This window comes from Triturus cristatus, chromosome 5_2 (genome assembly GCF_964204655.1).
Source record: "Triturus cristatus chromosome 5_2, aTriCri1.1, whole genome shotgun sequence".
NCBI lineage: Eukaryota > Metazoa > Chordata > Amphibia > Caudata > Salamandridae > Triturus > Triturus cristatus.
This window is the reverse complement of record NC_140588.1, coordinates 11,559,169-11,571,895: the sequence shown is the minus strand read 5'-3', so window position 1 is coordinate 11,571,895 and position 12,727 is coordinate 11,559,169. Positions and strand designations below refer to the sequence as shown.

Below are 12,727 nucleotides of genomic sequence, written 5' to 3'. Positions count from 1 at the left end.
GCGTATTGTGTAAATATTGTATATTAATTTTGTTTTAAATATTTTATGTAAATAAATACGGCCGGGGCTTTACGACCCCCTAATCCAAAATCCTCTCATGTTATTATCTTGTTATTGATAAGGGAGGAGGGGGTCTAGGTAGTACCTGGCCATATAACAATGTGCAGGCGCTGCAGAATGTGTCCCGGTGTTTGCAAATAACACCGGGACGAATTCAGCATATATTTTAGTGGGGCTCAACTTCTTGGCAGGGTGGACGGCGTCCACTCTGTGAAAATAGTGGACGGACGCCATCCACCCGGGTGTACCCACGACTCGAGCCCTGGCTGTGATGCACTTGAACCCTTCCAATGGCAGAGAACCGCACTGTGGAGAAAGGGTGATAGCGAGTGGGCTTCTATGTTCATGTGACCCCAGCCGGCTAAGGGTACATCCGCAAGGAATGTTTACTTTACCCTGGTCAGTTACTATGGCTCTCCAGCTGACACCTTGTTACGAGAAGTCGCTGTAAATTTAAAACCACAATGTGGGAAGAAGGTTGAAGCCTGGTACTGGCCCCCGAAGGGCCCTGATGTACCATGACAGGGAAACCCAGTAACTCAAAATCAAAGCAGGCCCAGTGTCATGCCTCAGGTGGAGCTAATTGAAATCAGTCCTTGGAAAGAGGCGGGGTGGCGGTATGCTGTTACTCTATGATCTTTCAAAATGGGGGCGACGTCTCACCCCGACCGGACGCACAGCGTACACAAAGCATGACTTTGATGCCATAGTATCCATTTTCCACATTTTATTCAAATTTCTTCCAACTTAAACCTTGTAATCCTTGGTACATCTTGTCACATGAGAGACATCTTATGTTTTATAGTCCTTAACAACTGCAAACATGCCAATCCAGGCCTTATTTTGTAGCGCGGTACATAAGTATTTCCCATTCATTGATCCACATAACCCAATGCATTTCGGGCCTCCGTTCGGCCCTTCGTCAGGGGTACTCTACAATTTAAAAACATAGTTGTCAAAAAACGTGTCTTTAAATCAATGCATCACATCAAAATTTACGTTGAATTGTTTTGTTTTTAACCTCATATGTATTAACGTTTTCCCGCTAATAGTAACCCTAAAGTTACTCCTACATTGATGCCCACTGCCATCTCCCCTATACTCACATATAAACCCTTAAATGTATCTCAATCCAGTCACAAACCCCCTTCAAAAGCAAGTTGTTGCCTACCAACTAAAACACCCCAAGTTGTTACCTGCTGATTTAACTTCCATGCACGTCTCTCAGTTCAAACGCCAACCTCCCTCTACTGCATGCTTTCCTAAATCTGTGTTTTAACACCTGTGCTCAATTGGGACCCTCCTTCTTTCATCACTTCCTTCGTTAACCCTGTGTCTCCCTTTGTATAAGGCTATTGCCTGCATATGCCTCAACAGACTTTCGTAGTTCAGAACAGCAAAAATTGTTTCTGAAAAGTAACCACCACTTTATCTGGCCCTAGTGATCTTTCAACTTATCAAAGTACCACCACTCATGTAAATCTGCTGGTTGTAATATAAACCGGAAGACTGATAAACTACATGTCCCAACATCCACTGCTGTTACCCACCTAAAGTGTGACTGTGCCGAGTGTATCACCCTGATTGATCTACTCATTTACCGTGCTGCGCATCTATCCTGACTGCCCCGCCCACCCTTAGTTGACCAGAACGTTAATACTATGCAGATCCACATTTTGCGTTTACATAAACAAATATGCTTATTCAACGTGCGCACGTCAACGTGCGTGTTGATAGATCCGTCTTGAGTTTAAATACAGTTCATTTAGCTTAAAAATTGCACAATTCAAAGGAACATTGTTTGGGAATGAGTTCTTTATCCAGTCTCTCTTGTGACATAAGATCCATTTTCTTCGCTGACCGTAATGGGTGCAATTCGTCGCAGGGCAAATAGTAATAATTGCAAAACAGAGGGGTTTGACTTCATGCACTCCTTTTTATCATCTTTTTTCCTTGAAGTTTTATTCCATTTTTGATTCGATTGCGTGCTAGCCCGGAAAAACGTGGTTTGCCCTATTCCACGTGGGTAATAGTATCTTTCAAAATGGGGGCGACGTCTCACCCCGACCGGACGCACAGCGTACACAAAGCATGACTTTGATGCCATAGTATCCATTTTCCACATTTTATTCAAATTTCTTCCAACTTAAACCTTGTAATCCTTGGTACATCTTGTCACATGAGAGACATCTTATGTTTTATAGTCCTTAACAACTGCAAACATGCCAATCCAGGCCTTATTTTGTAGCGCGGTACATAAGTATTTCCCATTCATTGATCCACATAACCCAATGCATTTCGGGCCTCCGTTCGGCCCTTCGTCAGGGGTACTCTACAATTTAAAAACATAGTTGTCAAAAAACGTGTCTTTAAATCAATGCATCACATCAAAATTTACGTTGAATTGTTTTGTTTTTAACCTCATATGTATTAACGTTTTCCCGCTAATAGTAACCCTAAAGTTACTCCTACATTGATGCCCACTGCCATCTCCCCTATACTCACATATAAACCCTTAAATGTATCTCAATCCAGTCACAAACCCCCTTCAAAAGCAAGTTGTTGCCTACCAACTAAAACACCCCAAGCTGTTACCTGCTGATTTAACTTCCATGCACGTCTCTCAGTTCAAACGCCAACCTCCCTCTACTGCATGCTTTCCTAAATCTGTGTTTTAACACCTGTGCTTAATTGGGACCCTCCTTCTTTCATCACTTCCTTCGTTAACCCTGTGTCTCCCTTTGTATAAGGCTATTGCCTGCATATGCCTCAACAGACTTTCGTAGTTCAGAACAGCAAAAATTGTTTCTGAAAAGTAACCACCACTTTTAAAGTCTGTTGAGGCATATGCAGGCAATAGCCTTATACAAAGGGAGACACAGGGTTAACGAAGGAAGTGATGAAAGAAGGAGGGTCCCAATTGAGCACAGGTGTTAAAACACAGATTTAGGAAAGCATGCAGTAGAGGGAGGTTGGCGTTTGAACTGAGAGACGTGCATGGAAGTTAAATCAGCAGGTAACAGCTTGGGGTGTTTTAGTTGGTAGGCAACAACTTGCTTTTGAAGGGGGTTTGTGACTGGATTGAGATACATTTAAGGGTTTATATGTGAGTATAGGGGAGATGGCAGTGGGCATCAATGTAGGAGTAACTTTAGGGTTACTATTAGCGGGAAAACGTTAATACATATGAGGTTAAAAACAAAACAATTCAACGTAAATTTTGATGTGATGCATTGATTTAAAGACACGTTTTTTGACAACTATGTTTTTAAATTGTAGAGTACCCCTGACGAAGGGCCGAACGGAGGCCCGAAATGCATTGGGTTATGTGGATCAATGAATGGGAAATACTTATGTACCGCGCTACAAAATAAGGCCTGGATTGGCATGTTTGCAGTTGTTAAGGACTATAAAACATAAGATGTCTCTCATGTGACAAGATGTACCAAGGATTACAAGGTTTAAGTTGGAAGAAATTTGAATAAAATGTGGAAAATGGATACTATGGCATCAAAGTCATGCTTTGTGTACGCTGTGCGTCCGGTCGGGGTGAGACGTCGCCCCCATTTTGAAAGATACTATTACCCACGTGGAATAGGGCAAACCACGTTTTTCCGGGCTAGCACGCAATCGAATCAAAAATGGAATAAAACTTCAAGGAAAAAAGATGATAAAAAGGAGTGCATGAAGTCAAACCCCTCTGTTTTGCAATTATTACTATTTGCCCTGCGACGAATTGCACCCATTACGGTCAGCGAAGAAAATGGATCTTATGTCACAAGAGAGACTGGATAAAGAACTCATTCCCAAACAATGTTCCTTTGAATTGTGCAATTTTTAAGCTAAATGAACTGTATTTAAACTCAAGACGGATCTATCAACACGCACGTTGACGTGCGCACGTTGAATAAGCATATTTGTTTATGTAAACGCAAAATGTGGATCTGCATAGTATTAACGTTCTGGTCAACTAAGGGTGGGCGGGGCAGTCAGGATAGATGCGCAGCACGGTAAATGAGTAGATCAATCAGGGTGATACACTCGGCACAGTCACACTTTAGGTGGGTAACAGCAGTGGATGTTGGGACATGTAGTTTATCAGTCTTCCGGTTTATATTACAACCAGCAGATTTACATGAGTGGTGGTACTTTGATAAGTTGAAAGATCACCAGGGCCAGATAAAGTGGTGGTTACTTTTCAGAAACAATTTTTGCTGTTCTGAACTACGAAAGTCTGTTGAGGCATATGCAGGCAATAGCCTTATACAAAGGGAGACACAGGGTTAACGAAGGAAGTGATGAAAGAAGGAGGGTCCCAATTGAGCACAGGTGTTAAAACACAGATTTAGGAAAGCATGCAGTAGAGGGAGGTTGGCGTTTGAACTGAGAGACGTGCATGGAAGTTAAATCAGCAGGTAACAGCTTGGGGTGTTTTAGTTGGTAGGCAACAACTTGCTTTTGAAGGGGGTTTGTGACTGGATTGAGATACATTTAAGGGTTTATATGTGAGTATAGGGGAGATGGCAGTGGGCATCAATGTAGGAGTAACTTTAGGGTTACTATTAGCGGGAAAACGTTAATACATATGAGGTTAAAAACAAAACAATTCAACGTAAATTTTGATGTGATGCATTGATTTAAAGACACGTTTTTTGACAACTATGTTTTTAAATTGTAGAGTACCCCTGACGAAGGGCCGAACGGAGGCCCGAAATGCATTGGGTTATGTGGATCAATGAATGGGAAATACTTATGTACCGCGCTACAAAATAAGGCCTGGATTGGCATGTTTGCAGTTGTTAAGGACTATAAAACATAAGATGTCTCTCATGTGACAAGATGTACCAAGGATTACAAGGTTTAAGTTGGAAGAAATTTGAATAAAATGTGGAAAATGGATACTATGGTATCAAAGTCATGCTTTGTGTACGCTGTGCGTCCGGTCGGGGTGAGACGTCGCCCCCATTTTGAAAGATACTATTACCCACGTGGAATAGGGCAAACCACGTTTTTCCGGGCTAGCACGCAATCGAATCAAAAATGGAATAAAACTTCAAGGAAAAAAGATGATAAAAAGGAGTGCATGAAGTCAAACCCCTCTGTTTTGCAATTGTTACTCTATGATCCCCAGTGGCCATGAGCTCCAGGAAACTCTGCACCTGCTGACAGATTCAAAAAGACAATCATTGTGCTGGTTCAGTGGCCGAGCAATACTCGTCCGGTTGCAGAACTCCGCAGAACTGGGTGCAATCCATGAGCTCCTCCCAGGCCTAACTGACGGTCAACTGCACAAGGGGACCCTACTGTACAGTAAGGCTAGCCCCGGGAACATCAGGAGTAAAAGGCCTTAACCACCATGGTTGAGCCCAGTAGCCCCTGCGGGCCCGTGCCCTCTTAAAAGGGTTCTGGAAGCAAGCTCCCATATATTATAGTTAAATACAGAGATGTACACATAAATCAAAACAATTTTTGGTACACTGCTTAAAAGGACTTGGTATTAAGTGAAGTAGTGTAACTTAACAAGCAACACATTTCACAGAGCAAAGCCCTGGACCCTTTTACAAGAACTGAAATTGGGTACTTGTAAAGCGCACGGCTACTCCACAGAGTGTCTCGGCGCTGACAATGGACCACCGAAAGTCAGGAAACGGAGCTCACAAAACAAGCCACGGCTGAACAAAGAATTACTGCTGGAAAAGCCAGGTTCTAAGCTGTATTCTGAAAGTCATCAGGTCCTGGACCTGCCTAAGATAGGGAGGCAGTCCGTTCCACGAGCAGGCGGCCAGCACTTGAAACGAGCGACCGCCTATACGAGAACGGGCAAACTTGGGAATGTGCATTAATGACTGGCCAGAGGGCCTCAGAGCCCGTTGCGGCATGTAGGGTTGGACCCTTCTCCTAAGATACACGGCCCCTGTGCCATGAAAGGCCCAAAAAGCTAGAACCAGTGCTTTAAACTGGATCCTCTTACGTACCGGAAGCCAATGTAATGCCCTCAGGTGGATTGTCATGTGTGCTCTGGGACCTACCATAAGAATGGCTCTAGCCGCTTCATTTTGAGCCACCTGCAGATGGTTCAATAAATACTCAGGAAGGCCCAGGTACAAGATATTAACACAGTCTAACCTGGATGTAATCAAGGCTTGGACTACTGTCTTCCAGTACTCGGCCGATAGCAAAGGAAGACTTTTTTTTTTAACACTTTCAACATGGCGAAGCATGAGCCCACCACGGTCTGGATTTGGGCTTTCATTGTTAGGGTATTGTCTAGCTTGACCCCTAAGTTCTTCACAATGCCGACATGAGCAATAGGAAGGGACATATCCAGAGGCCACCATTGGTGCCATGATTCACAAGACGGGCAACCAAAAAAGATAATTTCTGATTTTTCTGGGTTGCACTTTAGTTGATTAAGCCGCAAAAAAGAGAAAACCTCCGTAAGACAGGTGTTGATCTCCTCGCCTGTAAAACCAGAGCCTTTGTCGCACGTAAACAACAGTTGAGTGTCATCATCATATGACACTATCCTAGCACCGTGGGACTCAGCTAGAAGTGCGAGAGGATCCATATAAATGTTAAACAGTGACAGGCTTATGATAGACCCCTGCGGGACCACACCTTCATAGGTATGATGGGAGCCGCGAAGGGGGAGACCAAATTAACATACTTTTCTTGAGCTTTAGAAAAGAAGGGTAATAATGAAATAGGCCTGTAATTGGAGGCTACTGTCAATCTGCAGAGGGTTTCTTCAGTAGGGGAATCATATTGGCCATTTTCCAGCGACTATGGACCAGCCCCTCTTTAAGTGACGAATTCAAAACCAAGTTGATGGCTGGATTTAGGGTCTCTGCAATGGCAGACAGCATTTTTGCTGAGCAGGGGTCTGAAGGGGAACCCGACTTCAAGGAGTTCATAATTTCAAGATATTTCTCTAAAGAGATAGGAGGACATTGAGTGAAGGAGGAACTAGTACCAGGACTGGCAAGACTAAGAGGCCCCACACTATCTTCCTTGACAGGAGATAGCGTGGTAAAATACTTTTGAATGGTACAGATTTTATTACGGAAGTAGTCTGCAATGTGGTTTACCCAAGCAGAAGAGGGGGTAAAACGAAATTCCCACCGCGCTCTGGGTAGAGAAATCTTTGACAATTTTAAAGATTTCCTTACTGTGATTGCTTGCTACCTCTTATTGCTGTTGAATATCACGGACTTGTTGACTTGAAATTAGCATTTGTTTATAGTTTGTCATTTTAAGAGATTTAGAAAACTTCCAGGTCAATGGCTAGGAAAATTGTGGCTTTTGTAATTTACAAGAAGTATGTTTGTTATCAAAGAATAAGATTCACAATTCTAAGGGTACAGTAAATGTGTAAAGGCACAACTCACTTTCGACCGTTCACATCAAGGCCTTGAAGAACATCCCTCTGCTTTCCTGCCCTTAAACATATGGAATGTTTCTTGCCCATTTCCATTCAAACTTCACTACCTTGTTTGATATATGAGTACTTGATACGTTACGGTGGAAACTACAGTGCCATTTTAGTGACCTATCAAAGGGGCCGATTCACAGAACTAACTTAAGACAAAATCCTAAACTTACTACTTTTGGTATTCACAGAAGTTAGGATTTTGTCTTAAGTTTGTCTTAAGACAAACTTAAGACAGACTTAAGACAAACTTAAGACAGACTTAAAACAGACTTAAGACAAAATCCTAACTTAAGTCTGTCTTAAGATTGTCTTAAGTCTGTCTTAAGTTTGTCTTAAGACAAAATCCTAACTTCTGTGAATACCAAAAGTAGTAAGTTTAGGATTTTGTCTTAAGTTAGTTCTGTGAATCGGGCCCACAGTGTTCCAACCTTATGGGTGTGCTCAACATTTGTAGTGGGTACTCTACCGACGCACGTTTTGGAAAAAACAATATTATTCAATGTTACTGTGAAACATGCAGAGGCTGGAAAAAAACGCAATTGGCCAATATACAACAAAACTAGGTAACCAACCTGAATGTGCTGAAGATACTGGTCCACTGTGGCACATTTGGGAATGTTGTATCCTTTGTAAAAGCAAAATTCTTGGCCAAACATGTTTTCGCTAAACCAAACTTTTGCAAATGTGTTCAGCAGAGTTTTATCATAGTCATCAGTGACTCGACCTCCGTACTGGATCTCACCAATCATATAGCGCACAGTATTCCAGGAAACACCCTGAAAATTATAAATCAAAACAAACATTACAGGTGATTTCAAGGGACTGATTGTGATATCATGTGTTGTACTGTTCTATGCTATGAGAAAAGTGTATACTCAAATGTTATTCTGTACTGCTCTAAAGAAAATAAAAATCTTCATAAAAAAAAATACATTACCCACACCCTTTGAACACAACATTTGAACAGTTAACATAAAATTTAACATAGAAAAGATTACATCACAATTTTAAGGACAACCAAATATACATAAACTGTAAGAAAAACAAGCACTGGTAAATGCATTAGGTTTCGCCTAATGGGATTAATAATAAGAGGTGTGGGAGCAGTGTATGAGCACAGGGAGAATGGTGTGAGTGCTCTCTGTGCAGGGTGAATGGTACATGAATGAAGGTTGATAAATGAATGCAGGGTGAAAGTGCCTGAATGCATGGTGATTGATGTGTGTTCATTGCAGTAAGAGAATTGTGTGAGTGTACAGAGTGAAAGATGCTACCCCGTACAAGGTAAGAGGTGTGTGAGTATAGGGTGAGCGGTATGTCAATAGTATAAGTGCAGGATGAGCAGTTTGAGTTCAGGGTGAGAGGTGTGGGTGGAGGGTGAGAGGTGTGGGTGGAGGTGAGAGAAATGTGAATACTGGGTGAGGTATGTTAATGGTGTATGAGTGCAGAGTCAGAACTGTGTGAGTGGTGGGTGAGCAGTCTCCGACTGCCTGGGCAATGTCAGGGTGACTGGGCAGAGTAAACGGTGGGTGAGTGTGCAGGATAAAAGGTATGTAAGTGTTGTGCAGCAGAATACATTTTTATAATACGTAAATTAAATAATTAAATAAATAACCTGTGAAATTCCATGTAACAAAAGTAACAAAGTAACTAATAACAGAAGCACACCAGGAACAACAGGCTACAGCCAAGAAAAACGGAGTAAAAGTAAGTGGCTAGCACGGGAACCAATGAAAAGCGAGGGCAGGATGCAAGCCTTTTTTAAGATTTATATTTAATACAATAGATTTTACAAGCACAGTGCATAGGCTGTACAGGCGGAACCTAAAAATGTAAGTACCAGTATGTGGTAAATTCTATTTTAACTTAGCTCAATGTGTTTGTATAAAATTGTAATGATTTTAAGTGTTTGTACACATTCGGGAAATTGAAATGATTTTAAGTAATTGAGCATTACATGTTTTCATTCATTCATTCATTTTCATTCAGTTCCAAAGTTGGAAGCTCTGGTGTAATGCCACACCCTCTCTCCAATGCTACTGGTACCGACATGGTTATACTAAAGTTGTGTTAAACAAGACAAACATCAAACTCCTCAATTTGCATTTCAACCAGAAAGCATCAGAGCTAGTGACAGCTTTCCAAAAGGAGCCAGAAAGTGTGCTACTTGTGCCTGCAGACTGCCTAAGCAGCATTACTGATGAAATTCACGTTGCTCCCCTAGCTGCCCTAGGATGATGTGTCTGTTTATGTCATTATTGTATTTGATGTGTTTGTTTGTTTTCCACAGTGCCTCATCTCGCCTGGCAGACACTGCTTAGCAAATAAACGGCAGCAGGATACAGGCCCGGCGAGGCACTTCTTCTGTTGGGGAATAGTTCCAATGTTCGCCTGACAGTGACATGGGTGGGAGGCTACAGTTAGTATGGCCTGTGCATGGTGTTCCTTTGGTAGAGGGGTACGGGAAGCTAACGTCACAGAAATACCTCAAATTTAAATGAATCGGTCACTTAAATAAAATAATAAATGTAAACTCTGCAATTTATAGGATCTTCCTTTCCAGGAGCTATAAATGATCCTAAAGATGGTATGTAGCGTAGTGTTCATTAATGACTATAACAGAAAATGCTAATCTCCGTGTGCTCCTCGGCTGCCACAATGTGCGTGCATACATACAAACAGAGAGTAGGTGAATGACAGGGAATTCATAAAATTAGATCCCAAGAGACCACAACTATTGAAAACAAAACTCTGCTCACAGATGTATGCAGGCCATAAGTCTTAAAAAAGAAGGGGGGGTACTAACCTGGTTAGGCAGTATGCAAGCGACATCGCAGCGAGTAACATCACGGTGCGTGACATCACGGCACATGACATCATACATGGCATCACAGGAATTGACATCATAGAAAGAGTGGCATCACAAGCAATGACTTTACAGGAGGTGGCATCACAAGAAGTGAAGTCAGATCTAAAGCCCTCACATGTATGTTTAGCAGGTCTATCGGGAGTACGTTTCAGCACATTGCGAGGATAATAGCACAGTGAGCTACGGAAGATGATATATGACTTCTACACCTTGCTATCTCCCAGCTTTATGTAACACATCTTGTTCATTCATTTACAAACTTATATATTTCATTGCACATGTAAAAGGCACATGTTGACGTAAAGCGCTCTGACAATCTGCATTGGAATGAGTAGGGCTGAAGAAGAAAATATAGTAGTACCTGAATTATTTCAACGCCTCCTCAGGGAAAGTAAGCTCTATATAAATGCAATTTGTTTTATGTAAATACTGGGAAAGACCAACACATCTGACATTCCTACAGTGCAGGTGTATCTCCTAAACAGGGACTGAACAAAGTGAAAAGCTGCCTCTCTTAAGTATGTGTGAAGTGCTAACAAGGTGTGAGCCTTTGTTTCCCCTCTGCTTCATTTGCATCAGGTGTGAGGCTCCTGACTGCTCCCAGCAAAGAGACTCAAACAAAAGGAGGCCTGATGACCCCTCATATTTGGCCTTTGTTATGGGCCCAGCAAGAATGTAAAATAAGAAAGCCCGTCCCGGCCTGCACGTTGTTGCTTGTTGCAGATGGAAAGCAGACAACGTGCAGTCACTGCTGAAAGTGTCCCGGTATTGGAAATTACATCGGGATGAGTTCAGCACATTATTCAATGGGGCCCAAATTCTTGGTAGGGTGGAGGTGGTTAACCCTGTGAAAATAGTGGGTGGACGCCATCCATATACCCGACTCGTGCCTTGGATGTTTGTATGCATGCATTTATTTCAGCATGTACTGTGGCAGACATTCAGCAGTGTCTCCGTTGCGGGTGATTAGGGATGCGCAGTCTCCAGTCCTGTTTTTTATGCAGTTTCCATACAGCGCAAACTCGACCGGAAGCTATTAAGCGCTTTACATGAGCACAAGTTACATTACCCAATTACACATTCATTTTTGGTAGGCGGGAGGCGATTGAGTAATTTGCCCAGACTCACAGCTCACAGGATCTACAACATAAATGCAAGTTGTATGCCTTAGATAAAGCAGCACAAATCCTGTGCAACTCCACTGGATGGCGCTGCATGCATTAGTTAGGATTCCTTTCAACAGGCGTAGCATCTGTAAATTTTGTAAAGCCATTTTGGCAAACAGCTAGCAAAATGAACAGCTGTAATAATCATTTATTATACAGAAAATTATTTTAGCATGATATACTAGAATGTGTAGTATAACAAATGGTTGAAAACATTTAAATATAGGAAAACGTACTCTTCAAAAACAAACATTTATCACAAGGAAGAGGAAAGGGAAGGAGGATCTCTAAGGGTTTAACATTGACCTCCAACTAGAGATTGCAGGAAAAAAACTCCAGTCCTGTATAAGCAATACACCAAACACAGACTTTATTTGAGGTCAATCTCTATTGGTTACATTTGTATTATCAGAGAAAAAAAAAAGATTTCTTTAGTACAATAAGCGAATTTATTAAATTAAAAAACATCTTTCCTAGGCCAACACGTTTCACGACAACATGTTGCTTTTTAAGGGCCAAGATATCAATATTACACCATGCTGTAAAAGTGATACAGCAGGACTGGAATGATTAACATGATCACAATATGAGGACAGTATGAAAAGAAATAGATCTCAGTGACAGAAAAGGGAAATATTAAGAAAAATATCAATAACAATTTATTGCAATAGTTTATTCAGCATACCAATGATTAAAAATACCAATTTCGTCCAATTGAGATGCTGTGACCCAAGCTAATGGGAACAACCCAAAGCTTGAAAGACTGATGACACCTGTGCCGGGGAAAAATAAGGAAGACATATTTTTGAAAACACCATATCAAAGAGAAGATCAAAGGAAAATAAAGAAACAAAAGGTCAGATTGACATTCCTGTATGTAAAGAAGTGCTACATGCCTATCAGACTGATCAGATTTAATGAAAATGTGAATTAGTTAGAAATGACAATATATCAGGAAAAGATTCCCGAAATCTTTGATTGCTTTGAAAAATGGGATAGTGTTGAAATGGAGTAAGGTTGACGCACCCAATTTTATATGTAGTATTGTTGTGAAAATGTTCAAGGGAAATTTCTATCTGCTTAGAGAAGGATGTGGTCTGTCGGCTTAAACTGCCGACTTTGGTGCAGGAAACCAGGGTTCGAGCCTCGAGGTCGCGTCCACATCGTGTGATTCTAGGCAAATCACTTAATCTCCCCGTG

General features: G+C 41.7%; 1 protein-coding gene across 1 annotated transcript in view; it reads right to left on the bottom strand.

Annotated features, from left to right (window-relative positions):
* The window catches only part of DNAH5 (dynein axonemal heavy chain 5), a 5,853,083-nt gene that overhangs the window by 450,194 nt on the left and 5,390,162 nt on the right, over positions 1 to 12,727 (bottom strand). The window contains exon 74 of the mRNA XM_085606747.1: positions 8,065 to 8,268. Coding sequence (XP_085462873.1) covers positions 8,065 to 8,268 — 204 coding nt within the window. The remainder of the gene's footprint in view (positions 1 to 8,064; positions 8,269 to 12,727) is intronic.